A 13130-nucleotide genomic window follows, 5' to 3' on the forward strand; every position below is an offset into this window, starting at 1 on the left:
GTCCTTGAGCCTGATTCCACTGACGTGCTAAGCACTCCTGAAGCGGACGCATATGTAGTCTCACGTGCGGGACTATGAAAATGCAGGAGGCCATCATGCCTATCAACTGCATGAACACTTTCGCTGGAAGCGAGCGTTGAGGTCTGAATTTCTGTATCAGCAATTGCATGCTGTTCTCACTGAATTTGGCTGTGCTTTGGCTGCCAGAGTGTCTATCGTCGCACCCAGGTACTTTTGCATGTGGGCGGGCTGAAGGTGTGACTTCGGGTAATTCAGTGAGAATCCCAGACTGTGAAGAAGATGAATGGTGTGGGACATGTGGCTGGCACACTGCTGGGCCGACTTTGCTTGAATAAGCCAGTCGTCCAGATAAGGGTAGACATGTATGTGCTGTCTCCTGAGGTGTGCTGCTACTGTTGCCAGGCACTTTGTGAACACCCTGGGTGCCGTCGTTACTCCGAAAGGGAGGACTTTGAACTGATAATGTTGATGTTAAATAGTGAACCTGAGATACTGTCTGTGTGACGGGTGTATGGGTATATGGAAATACCCATCTTTTAGATCCAGCGTTGCGAGGAAGTCTCCCTGACTGAGTAACGGCAGAACCTGTTGCAAGGTGAGCATATGAAAATGCTCTGACAGAATGTAACTGTTCAGAGGCCTGAGGTCTAGTATAGGTCTGAGCGACCTGTCCTTTTTGGGTATTAGAAAGTAGAGAGAGTACACCCCTGACCCTTGTTCTCCTACAGGCACGAGCTCTATGCCCCTTTTTGCAGCATGCTGACAACCTCCTGCTGCAATAAGTGTAAGTGCTCTGCGGACATAGGACGGTGTCTTGGTGGGATGTTGGGTGGAGTGGACGTTAATTCCAGACAATACCCGTACAGTACAATGTCTCTCACCCACCTGTCTGTGGTGATGGATTTCTAGACCGGCAGGAACTGTTGTAGTCTCCCCCCCTGTGGTCAGGGGGCAGTGACAGGGCGTCACTGTTTGGTATTGGCAGAGGATCTGGAACTGTTGTTGCCTCTGCCCTTGATGTTGTTTCCCCGATATCCACCACAGTTGTTCTTATTGTAGGTGGATTGTGTACCTCCCTTATTGTATTGTGTTTGTTGCGTTGACTGGCCTCTTGAGGGGCCTCTAGTATTGGAGCGACGAAAGGAGCCAACCCGAAACTGCTGTGACTGCAGAGCCCCCATAGACTTTGCAGTCTCTGTGTCCTTTTTAAGCTTCTCAAGGGTGGTGTCAACCTCAGGTCCGAATAGGAAGTCTGGGTTAGCTGGCTGATTGGGGATAGAAGTTTGAATTTCAGGTTTGAATCCTGAAATCCTCAACCAGGCGTGTCGTCTAAGCATAACACTAGTGTTGATGGCCCTGGCTGCAGTGTCAGCTGCGTCCAGATCACACTTGATGGAAGCGTTGGTTATGAGTTTCCCCTCCTGTATGAGTAGCTCTGCCCCCTCCTCTTACTGATCAGGTAGGTGTTGTAATAGTGTCTCAAGGGTATCATAATGTGCCCTGTCATATCCGGGCAAGAGAGCCTGAGTGTTAGCAATGCGCCAGATGTTAGCCGCCTGCGCAGCTACTCTTTTCCCTGAGGTTTCCATAACCTTCGACTCTTTGTCCGGAGGAGGAGCATCACCTGTAGTCTGGGAGTTCGCTCTCTTACGTGCATTAGAAACAACCAATGAATCCAATGGCAACTGTCCCTTTATATAAGGAGGGTCAACAGGGGCCGGCCGATATTTCTTCTCAATCCTTGGGTTTAACACCCTGGCCCTAGTGGTATCTTTAAAGATGTCAGCAGCATGCTTGAGGACCCCTTTGAGCATGGGTAGGGTTTTGACTGCCCTTTCTGAAGTTGAAAAACTGTCTACCAGAAAGTCTTCGTCCACAGGGTCAGCATGTAGCTCGACGTCATGATTACTGGCTGCCCTCTCAATAAGGGCGTTAAAAGCAGTTGTGTCCACAGTAGGAGACGTTTTCACACTGTACACATGAGTGTCCGTGCCAGTCTGCGGATCCCTTGAGTCAGCAGGGTCCGTCCATTGTTGGTCTTGATCATCAGGATCAGTGTCCACATGATAGAGGTCATCCTCATTGTAATTATCCCCTGTCTCAACATCTGAGTATGTTGGGGAAAAATTTTGAGGTTCCTGTCCATAGTGATGGAGGGGTTCCACAAGAGCTGGAGAAGAAGTAGAAAGTCTCTTTTTCTTCAAGGGAATCTTATATGATTCCATGGGAGTTTCCGGCATTAACTTTCGTTTGTATATGGACAGTCTCCCAGTGTCCGATTCGATGAATTGTCTCGGCTCTTGGTCTTCAGGCTCTTCCGTAGCCTCCATTTCCTTCGACACATGTGTAGCGGCGCTAATAGATTTTTTCGGCTCGAACATCTTCGGGCGCACCGAGGGTGGTAACCCAAACTTGATAGGCGTCGACGCAGTCTGAACTTGTCCGACAAGCTTCGGTGTCTGGGCCTTCTTCGGTCCGACCGATGCACCCTTCTCCTTGATGCGTTGGAGCGACTTCGACACTTCTTTGGATATGAACGGAGTGGACTTTACCGACTCGACAGGGTCCTTGGAGCCAGTCTTGGACTTGTCCGTAGGCCTCGACCTAGGATCGATCCCGTCTTTAGGCGCGGGTCTTTTGTGCGAATCGACACCCTTCGGCGTCGGCTTTGATGGCTTGACGGCCTTGACCTTGGTCTTCGGCGCCCCAACCAGTGGCTCGATGACTTTCTTGAGTTTTCCGGCATCGGCGGCCAGTTTAGTTTTCTTCGGCTCCGAGGGGTTTGAGGCCTTGGAGCCGACGAGAGGCACAAGCACTTTCGGTTTCGGTTTCTGCAAAGACGCTGTCGGTTTCGATTTCTTTGTATCGACCGATGGCGGTTTCGAAACCGCAGGCTCTTTAGAAATGTTCGAAGCTGGGCCTTTATGCAGGGCTGTAGAACGAGATTGTGGATCTTGGGTAAGGCCTAGTGGTGATCCCTCGACCTGAGCCTTATTGAGTGCGTCATCTTCGGCCTCTGTGCGGGCGGGTTGGCCTAGCTCTTCGCCTGAGCTATCTTCTACGGCCGCAAGGGCCTCCACGTCGTCTCCTACCTTATCGACGACGTTCTCATCTTCGTCTTGTACCTCCTCGTCTTCGGCGTCATACTCGGAGTCATGGCCCGAAGCCGGATCGGAGCAGTGTTCCTGATCCTTCAAATCAACGACCTCCTCGTCTTCGGTCCCGAAGATGTTCACAGGAACAGGCGCCGACTTCTTCGACTCCAGCCGAGTCGCGCGTCGAATCTTGAGGGTTTTCTTCGACCTGAACCGGGCACAGGCCATACAGTTGTCTTCGTTATGGTCTGGGGACAGGCACTTGTTGCACACCGGGTGGACATCGATGTGCGGGTATTTGGCATTGCAAAGGGGGCACCGCTTGAATGGACTCCTTTCCATTTCAGATCTAAGATCGGGTAGAGTGTGGAAAGAAAAAACCTGTTGAGTCCTCGATGTCCTCTAAGCAAAGGCACCGATACTGAACGAAACGATACCGACGCTATCGAAAGCCTTTTGGCTTTATAGAAAGTTTTCTTAACTTGAGCTAAGATAGTAACATCCGAACCCAATGGCGGAAAAAAACAATCTGAGGATGGAGAGGATACCCATGCGCACTGTAGTCCAGGGGAGGAGCCACCTATCTCGTGATACTTCGAAGACTCTTCCAGGACAACAATGTGCAATCATCCGGACCCCACACTAGGCGGCGATCTATGCACAGATATGAATTCAGCAGCACCGAAAAGTGAATTCACTACACTGATTTACTATCTCTGGTAACCTAAAATAGTTGCAGTTTTCTGAGAACAGAATCGAATCTCCCCTCCAAAGAAACATTTCCTATCACTATCCCAAGTAAAACCCAGTTTTGCAAAAAAGGAACTGGGATTTCTGCGCTTAAGATATTGGTTGGAGATCTACTGTGGTGCTATAATCAAGTCTACCACCAAGTCAATCATCCTAATAAGGTTAGACAAAGATGAATGCCTTCAGAAAGATAGCTGCCAACATTGGCATACACTGCAACAGAACGAAGGGGTGGAGGTTACTTTTAAAGGAAGTACTTTCAACAGATACACATTTTAGATGCTGTATGCGTGATACACCAGGAAAAACACCAGCAAGCATTTATCTTGAGGAATCTACTAAACACCTAGGTTTAAGAGAGCTGTGGGACGTTCAGTTAAACCATTTAACATTCAAAAAAACGGTGAGTAAGGTAAGAGATAAGGATAAGAAAACATTAGCAAGACGATCACATGGTTGGATGGTCCTACATACATACAATAAATTAAAACCCCAGTTCTACCTGTGAATGGGATTAAAAATTAACATTAAGGAAAAATTCCTAAGACTCCGACTGGGGGTTGGTCCCTTTAAACAATTTCTGCCGCCTTGGGAAAAAAAGGATGGAGTTCAACAGTGTTGTTTATGCGGCAGCGGTGTTGATGATGCAATTCATCTTATATGCATCTGCTTTAGGTTAAAAGACATAAGGGTCACCCTGTTAAAACCAGCATTCAATCAATACAGAGCCAGAACATGTAGACAAGTGCTAATGTTGTGCTTTAACCCGGATCTGATTCAGCTAAACTGCCGGCTAATGAAATTCCTCGCTATAACCGCAAAAACAATAAAATATGGGAAAGAGCAGCAAAAAGACTAATCTTCATATGAACTGAATGGATCGTAACAAGAATAACCATACTCAAAATAATATTAGTAATAAGCAAAGCTAATGTATAGAATGTTTAATAATTTGTACTATTTTAATATGATGTTAAACTTTTTATTATAGATCAATTTTATCAGAAGAAAATTTCTATCCTTTGTATGCAACGGTTTTAATTAATCAAGCATAATAAAATAAAATAAATTAAACTGTGGATCAGCAAAGCAGCATGGATGTGGAATCCATCTGGCAATGAGTGGGTGAATAGTCTCCAAATGCATTGATAATGTGGTGTTAACCGGCATTGCCTTTGTTTAGATGCATCCCTGATAGCATTAAGTGCTAGGAGTGCCACTAGTTAATTTAGAAGGGAAATGTTAGGGGACATTTAAACTTTATTAGGAGAGGACAGTGGCTGGACGCAGAATACATCACTTATACATGTTTTGTAAAAGATGCAGTCCACATATAGAATGACCTGATGTTTCAAATGGCACACAAAGATGAGACTCACACTTCTATAGCCTTTGGTCATCTCTGCAGTAGCTGCTGCCAGTGCTGCCTTGGTCTTGGCATTGATCCCCTCGGGGGACACTACCACCATTTTGCGCTGCTTGGCTGGGAGCTGGGACAGAACGTCTGACTTCAGTCGTCGCAGCATCAGAGACTCTTCCAACAGCACCTTCAGCTCGTTCAAGTTGCAGGATCCAGAGTAGTCCCATCCCCAATTTGTCTGTAGAAAATTAAAGAGACTATGATTTGGGGCGTATCGGAATTTACAGAGCACTCCAGGAGACAAATATACTATAGACCTTGATAGCTAAGAACTGAGTTGCGAAAAACAGAAAACAATGTCTTATTCAATATCAGACCATACCAAAAAAGATCATAAAAATGACGACATATGGAATATCTTCACCTACACAGCTGGAAACTGCCTATCAACTCATTGACCCAAACTTAACCTATAAAGATAATATATATATATATATATATATATATATATATATATATATATATATATATATATATATATATATATATATATATGCAAAGCGTAGCGGCGTTCCTCACGAGCACTCGGACAAGGATCACACAGCAAGCTCCAGGGTTACCAAGATTCAAGATTTATTACTTCATAAATCTCTCCGTGACGCGTTTCGCACTCCACAGAGTGCTTGATCACACAACTTGTCCTGAGTACATTTGCATTTTTTATGTCAGTTACACATCAAACATCAAAACGGGACTCATGGTATTCAGGTCACTCTCATGATTTAGTGCAAAACAGTCCGCCATCTTTTGCTGGTTCTAAACACATATTTAGCCCTATTGCAACAATAGTCGGAGTGAGTTAATAGCACTCTCCTACTACGTTATACACAATTTATTCAAAATTTATTATTAATTGAACTATATGTGTTGCTACCGTTAATACGGGCGTTACGTAAAGTTAATTTGAGGAACGAAAGAGAATATAAGGGAAAGTAAATGACATAGTGTATATACATCATACAGTTTCAAATTCTCGACATCTCATGTTGCTGGGATATAATGCTAACCATGTTAGCAGTGCGGGGCTCCTCCCTGTCTGCGTCATAGTGGAGTGTAGTCATGGCAACGAGACATAAACAGAAGCTGTTTGGGAGTATGCAGTGAATTAACTTGCTGTGTGTGCGCCAAAACCCGGTAGGGGTGAGTACGCAGAGTCTATTTATTTAAGAAGTTCCCCTGCTGGACCCGTAATGGAATGCCACGGTAGTCCGGGCAGACCCGATTATGCAAAACACGCTTCTCCAGTATCAGAATAACCCTAGTATATTTGTCATGTCGGGTAGGGGGGGGGGGGGGGGGGGGGGGGGCTAACAACCCTTGAGGAGATTCATGACATAGTCCCTTAGAAAGTGGTCAATATATTTAGAGACATTCTCCAAAACACATCCCCTGGAAGAGATGATAGGTCTTCCAGGGGGATTTTTTGTACATTTGTGCACCTTAGGGAGGAGGTACAAAATGGGTAACAGGGGATGATCCTTTTTAAGGAAACAATATTCTTCCCATTCAAGCCACCCTTTATCCTTCCATTCACTCAATTTGTCCCACATGTTTTTGATGCTGTTATTGTATTCAGTTCGATTGGATTTTTTGTATGTCTGTCCATCGTGTAATTGTCGTTCGGCTTCTGCCACATACATCTCTCTGGGCATAATCACGATGTTTCCCCCTTTGTCAGCTGGGCGGATGAGGATACTGGGATCTTTTGCCAAGTCTTGTACAGCTCTTCTTTGAGCCACCGTTAAATTATATTTAACTTTGTTCTTTTTACTATTAGTCTGGTTATTTTTACTCAGCTCCAGTAACTCATTGCCTATTTGATCTTGAAAACTCCTCTCATATCCCCTCTTCCAATTTTAACAGTTTTCTACTTTCTACATAGGCACCTGAGTCCACTGTAGCATGTGTTGTATGGAGCAATACACACAGAGTTAGTACACTTGTACACCTCAACCTTTGGGACCCCACGAGACTTTGGGAGTAATGCAGTACATTCCACTAACCAGGAATAATGTATTAATTTGTAAGAAACGTTTAACTTGAGATGTGTACTTTCCAGGGGCTGGCCTACTCACTAACAAGAGGGAGACTCAAGGGTTGTTAGCCCCCCCCCCCCCCCCCCCCCCCCCCCCCCCTACCCGACATGACAAATATACTAGGGTTATTCTGATACTGGAGAAGCGTGTTTTGCATAATCGGGTCTGCCCGGACTACCGTGGCATTCCATTACGGGTCCAGCAGGGGAACTTCTTAAATAAATAGACTCTGCGTACTCACCCCTACCGGGTTTTGGCGCACACACAGCAAGTTAATTCACTGCATACTCCCAAACAGCTTCTGTTTATGTCTCGTTGCCATGACTACACTCCACTATGACGCAGACAGGGAGGAGCCCCGCACTGCTAACATGGTTAGCATTATATCCCAGCAACATGAGATGTCGAGAATTTGAAACTGTATGATGTATATACACTATGTCATTTACTTTCCCTTATATTCTCTTTCGTTCCTCAAATTAACTTTACGTAACGCCCGTATTAACGGTAGCAACACATATAGTTCAATTAATAATAATTTTTGAATAAATTGTGTATAACGTAGTAGGAGAGTGCTATTAACTCACTCCGACTATTGTTGCAATAGGGCTAAATATGTGTTTAGAACCAGCAAAAGATGGCGGACTGTTTTGCACTAAATCATGAGAGTGACCTGAATACCATGAGTCCCGTTTTGATGTTTGATGTGTAACTGACATAAAAAATGCAAATGTACTCAGGACAAGTTGTGTGATCAAGCACTCTGTGGAGTGCGAAACGCGTCACGGAGAGATTTATGAAGTAATAAATCTTGAATCTTGGTAACCCTGGAGCTTGCTGTGTGATCCTTGTCCGAGTGCTCGTGAGGAACGCCGCTACGCTTTGCATATTGAATCCGGCTGCTCCGCCGGTTCGAGCCACACCCACGAAGGCGAAGGGTTGCAGCAGGAGCGCTGTCAAAGTTATATATATATATATATATATATATATTTAAAGAACCTCCAGAAAAACTGTAGGAAGAGGCACACGCAGGGAACTCAGGAAATGAACCTTCAATTGAACACGCAGGTAAGGCATAATGCATTTCGACAAATAAAGTCTTCCTCGGACGCCCCTGCTGCATTCACAAACAGTCCTGCGCTTCCACTTCAAAACCACCTGCATGCCTCCTATAGGTCGGAGGAAGCACCTCCCCTGCCATGTGGTCGCTCACCTGCTGTAGTGCTGTTGGTACTACAGCACCCAGAATGCAACATCCCTGGGTTGGTGCTGCGAGGGGAATGAAGGTATGATGTCCGTATGGCTGTGGTGCACTGCAGAGTGGAGCGCACTGTTGCTAATGCAAATTGAAGTCCTCGGGCTTCCCTGTGTCCCCGCATCCATCTGCACCTCCGCAGCACAAACTTGCCGAGTCCTAGGCTGGGATACTGCCCAATCCTATCTGTGAAGTCACAAAGCTGTATCAGCGAACTCTTCCTGACTTGCGCTGGAGAGGTGTGCTGCTGCAAACCGATACCTCGGTAACAAAGAAGAAAACTGCTCTCGCAGAAGCCAGTGAGGCAGCAGTCACTTGTCAGATGTGGCCTCTTGAAGCGTCTCTGGCTGACGCTGAAATATTTAAAGAACCTCCAGAAAAACTGTAGGAAGAGGCACACGCAGGGAACTCAGGAAATGAACCTTTAATTGAACACGCAGGTAAGGCATAATGCATTTCGACAAATAAAGTCTTCCTCGGACGCCCCTGCTGCATTCACAAACAGTCCTGCGCTTCCACTTCAAAACCACCTGCATGCCTCCTATAGGTCGGAGGAAGCACCTCCCCTGCCATGTGGTCGCTCACCTGCTGTAGTGCTGTTGGTACTACAGCACCCAGAATGCAACATCCCTGGGTTGGTGCTGCGAGGGGAATGAAGGTATGATGTCCGTGTGGCTGTGGTGCACTGCAGAGTGGAGCGCACTGTTGCTAATGCAAATTGAAGTCCTCGGGCTTCCCTGTGTCCCCGCATCCATCTGCACCTCCGCAGCACAAACTTGCCGAGTTCTAGGCTGGGATACTGCCCAATCCTATCTGTGAAGTCACAAAGCTGTATCAGCGAACTCTTCCTGACTTGCGCTGGAGAGGTGTGCTGCTGCAAACCGATACCTCGGTAACAAAGAAGAAAACTGCTCTCGCAGAAGCCAGTGAGGCAGCAGTCACTTGTCAGATGTGGCCTCTTGAAGCGTCTCTGGCTGACGCTGAAATATTTAAAGAACCTCCAGAAAAACTGTAGGAAGAGGCACACGCAGGGAACTCAGGAAATGAACCTTTAATTGAACACGCAGGTAAGGCATAATGCATTTCGACAAATAAAGTCTTCCTCGGACGCCCCTGCTGCATTCACAAACAGTCCTGCGCTTCCACTTCAAAACCACCTGCATGCCTCCTATAGGTCGGAGGAAGCACCTCCCCTGCCATGTGGTCGCTCACCTGCTGTAGTGCTGTTGGTACTACAGCACCCAGAATGCAACATCCCTGGGTTGGTGCTGCGAGGGGAATGAAGGTATGATGTCCGTGTGGCTGTGGTGCACTGCAGAGTGGAGCGCACTGTTGCTAATGCAAATTGAAGTCCTCGGGCTTCCCTGTGTCCCCGCATCCATCTGCACCTCCGCAGCACAAACTTGCCGAGTCCTAGGCTGGGATACTGCCCAATCCTATCTGTGAAGTCACAAAGCTGTATCAGCGAACTCTTCCTGACTTGCGCTGGAGAGGTGTGCTGCTGCAAACCGATACCTCGGTAACAAAGAAGAAAACTGCTCTCGCAGAAGCCAGTGAGGCAGCACGCCTATACGGAAATACCCAAACCTAAAGCCTACAATCCTATCACCTACTACCTGGAACCTTGACCTAAACCGTAAACCATGCTCTTAAAATTGCTTTAGCCTTTAATCAAATAAGGAATATGCTACTTACCAGTATGCATCTGTTCTAGGCATGTAGGGCTGCTGACATTCATATCTGTGCATAGATCGCCGCCTAGTGTTGGGTCCGGATGATTGCACATTGTTGTCCTGGAAGAGTCTTCGAAGTATCACGAGATAGGTGGCTCCTCCCCTGGACTACAGTGCGCATGGGCATCCTCTCCATCCTCAGATTGTTTTTCGCCATTGTGGCAGGGATGGAGTGTAATACAGTAAGTGATGACCATGCCTGAGAATGATTCCGAGTGCTACAGCTGCGACAGGCACCGGGGAGGAGGGTGGGCGATATGAATGTCAGCAGCCCTACATGCCAAGAACAGATGCATACTGGTAAGTAGCATATTCCGTTCGAGGCATGTGGGCTGCTGAATTCAGATCTGTGCATAGAATAAATAGCAGTTACCTCCTTATCGGCGGTTGCCTGTGCCAGCTGCAGCAGTCTGAAAAAGAGTTCTGAGAACAGCCTGTCCTACAGCAGCTTGCTGTTTGGAGTGTACATCTACGCAGTAGTGTTTGGTAAATGTATGTATGGTGGTCCATGTGGCTGCTCTACATATATCCTCAAGAGGAATGTTACCCAGGAAAGCCATGGATGCCCCGAGCTTGCGTGTGGAATGCGCTCTTGGGGGAACTGTTAAAGTGCGTTTCGCTTTTTGATAGCAGATTTGAATGCATTTAACAATCCAGCTGGCTATACCTGATTTGGAAATAGGGTTGCCTTTATGTTGTGGAGAGAGGGCAACAAACAGTTGTTTAGTTTTGCGAAAGTCCTTTGTCCTGTCGATGTAATACAGGAGAGCCCTTTTGACATCTAAAGTGTGCAGTGCTCTGTCTGCCACTGAGTCAGGGTTTGGAAAGAAAACAGGCAGTTCAATGTTTTGATAAATGTGGAACTGCGAGATTACTTTTGGCATGAACTTGGAGTTGGTGCGCAGTACCACCCTATTAGCATGAATTTGTAGATAGGGCTCTTGAATTGTGAGGGCTTGAAGCTCGCTGACTCTTCGCAGCGATGTGATGGCTATTAGAAAGGCCACCTTCCAAGTTAGAAACTGTATCTCACAAGAATGGAGAGGCTCAAAGGGAGGTCCCATGAGCCTGGTGAGAACGATATTTAGATTCCAGACAGGCGAAGGAGGGTGTCTGGGAGGGATCACTCTTTTAAGGCCCTCCAAAAAGGCTTTGTTGGCAGGCACTCTGAAAAGTGAAAGGTGCTGTCTGTTCTGAAGATAAGCGGCCATAGCAGCCAAATGTATCCTGATGGAACTATATGCCAGGTTGCATTTGTACAGATGCAGTAGGTAACATATGATGTTCTGCGTGGATGCATCCAGCGGATTAATGTCATTGTTGGAACAGTAAATGACAAATCGTTTCCATTTGGCTGCATAGCACGCCCTGGTTGTAGGCCGCCTTGCCTCCTTGATGATGTTCATACACTCAGGGGGCAAGTTGAGGTAGCCAAACTCTATGACCTCAGGAGCCAAATCGCTAGGCTCAACTGTTGAGGATCTGGGTGCTGAATGTCTCCATGGCTCTGAGTGAGGAGCTGTGAGTGAGGCGCAGCCACTGGTGAGGCACCACTGAAAGTTCCAGGAACGTGGTGTACCAAGCTTGCCGTGCCCACGTTGGAGCAACCAGGATGAGCGTCATGGAGTGCTGCCGCAGCTTGCGTGCCACCAGCGGTATGAGTGGGGCTGGGGGAAAAGCGTATGCAAATCTGCCTGACCAGTTCATCCATATCGCATTGCCCTGAGACTGCGGGTGTGGGAACCTGGCGGCAAAGCTTTGGCATTTTGCGTTCTCTTTTGTGGCGAAGAGGTCGATCTCTGGATGACCCCACTGCTGGAAGTAAGGCTGGAGTACCGAGGGATGGATTTCCCACTCGTGCATCTGATGACTGTGCCTGCTGAGCAGGTCCGCCATCTGGTTGTCTACTCCCGGGAGATGCTCCGCCATGAGGAAGATGTTCCTCTGAATGGCCCACTTCCACATGCTCTGGGCTAGGTCAGATAGCTGCGGGGAGTGTGTGCCTCCCTGTTTTTGGATGTAATACATGGCAGTCCTGTTGTCCGTCCGGATCAACACGACCTTGTTGCACAGGTGCAACTTGAACGCTTTCAGCGCCATGAAAATTGCCATCAGCTCTAGCAGGTTGATATGCATCTTCTGCTGTTGTGTTGTCCATAGTCCCTGCACCGTGTAATGGAGGACATGCGCTCCCCAACCCTGGAGAGATGCGTCCGTCGTTAGCACTATCTGTGGGACAGGCTCTTGGAACGGTCGTCCCCTGCAAAGGTTGTGTGGAGTCCACCAATGCAGAGAGTTGTAAGCACGACCGGTCACCAACACTAGGTCTTTTAGATGCCCATGAGCCTGGTTCTACTGTCGTGCCAAGCATTCTTGAAGGGGACGCATGTGCAGTCTCGCGTGCGGGACTATGAATATGCAGGATGCCATCATACCGATCAGTTGCATGAACACTTGCGCTGGGAGTGATTGTTGAGGCCTGAACCTCCGAATGAGCAGCTGCATGCTGTCGACCCTGGCAGAGTTTGGCTGCGCTGTCGCCGTCAGAGTGTTCAAGGTTGCCCCTAGGTACTGTCGCACGTGGGCTGGCTGCAGGTGTGAATTTGTGTTGTTGAGTGAGAACCCCAGACTGTGAAGGAGGTGAATTGTGCGCGACATGTGGCTGGCACACTGCTGGGCCGACTTGGCCTGGACGAGCCAGTCGTCCAGGTAGGGATAGACGTGAATATGTTGTCTGCGAAGGTGCGCAGCCACAGTCACTAAGCACTTGGTGAACACTCTGGGGGCAGTGGTGACCCCAAAAGGCAGAACCTTGAATTG

At 47.5% G+C, this 13130-nt stretch overlaps 1 protein-coding gene across 1 annotated transcript in view; it reads right to left on the bottom strand.

Annotated features, from left to right (window-relative positions):
* SMARCAL1 (SNF2 related chromatin remodeling annealing helicase 1) overlaps positions 1-13130 on the bottom strand; it is a 388047-nt gene that overhangs the window by 70635 nt on the left and 304282 nt on the right. The window contains exon 11 of the mRNA XM_086954490.1: positions 5246-5464. Coding sequence (XP_086810616.1) covers positions 5246-5464 — 219 coding nt within the window. The remainder of the gene's footprint in view (positions 1-5245; positions 5465-13130) is intronic.

Source organism: Lissotriton vulgaris, chromosome 2_1 (assembly GCF_964263255.1).
Source record: "Lissotriton vulgaris chromosome 2_1, aLisVul1.2, whole genome shotgun sequence".
In the NCBI taxonomy this organism is placed as follows: Eukaryota; Metazoa; Chordata; class Amphibia; order Caudata; family Salamandridae; genus Lissotriton; species Lissotriton vulgaris.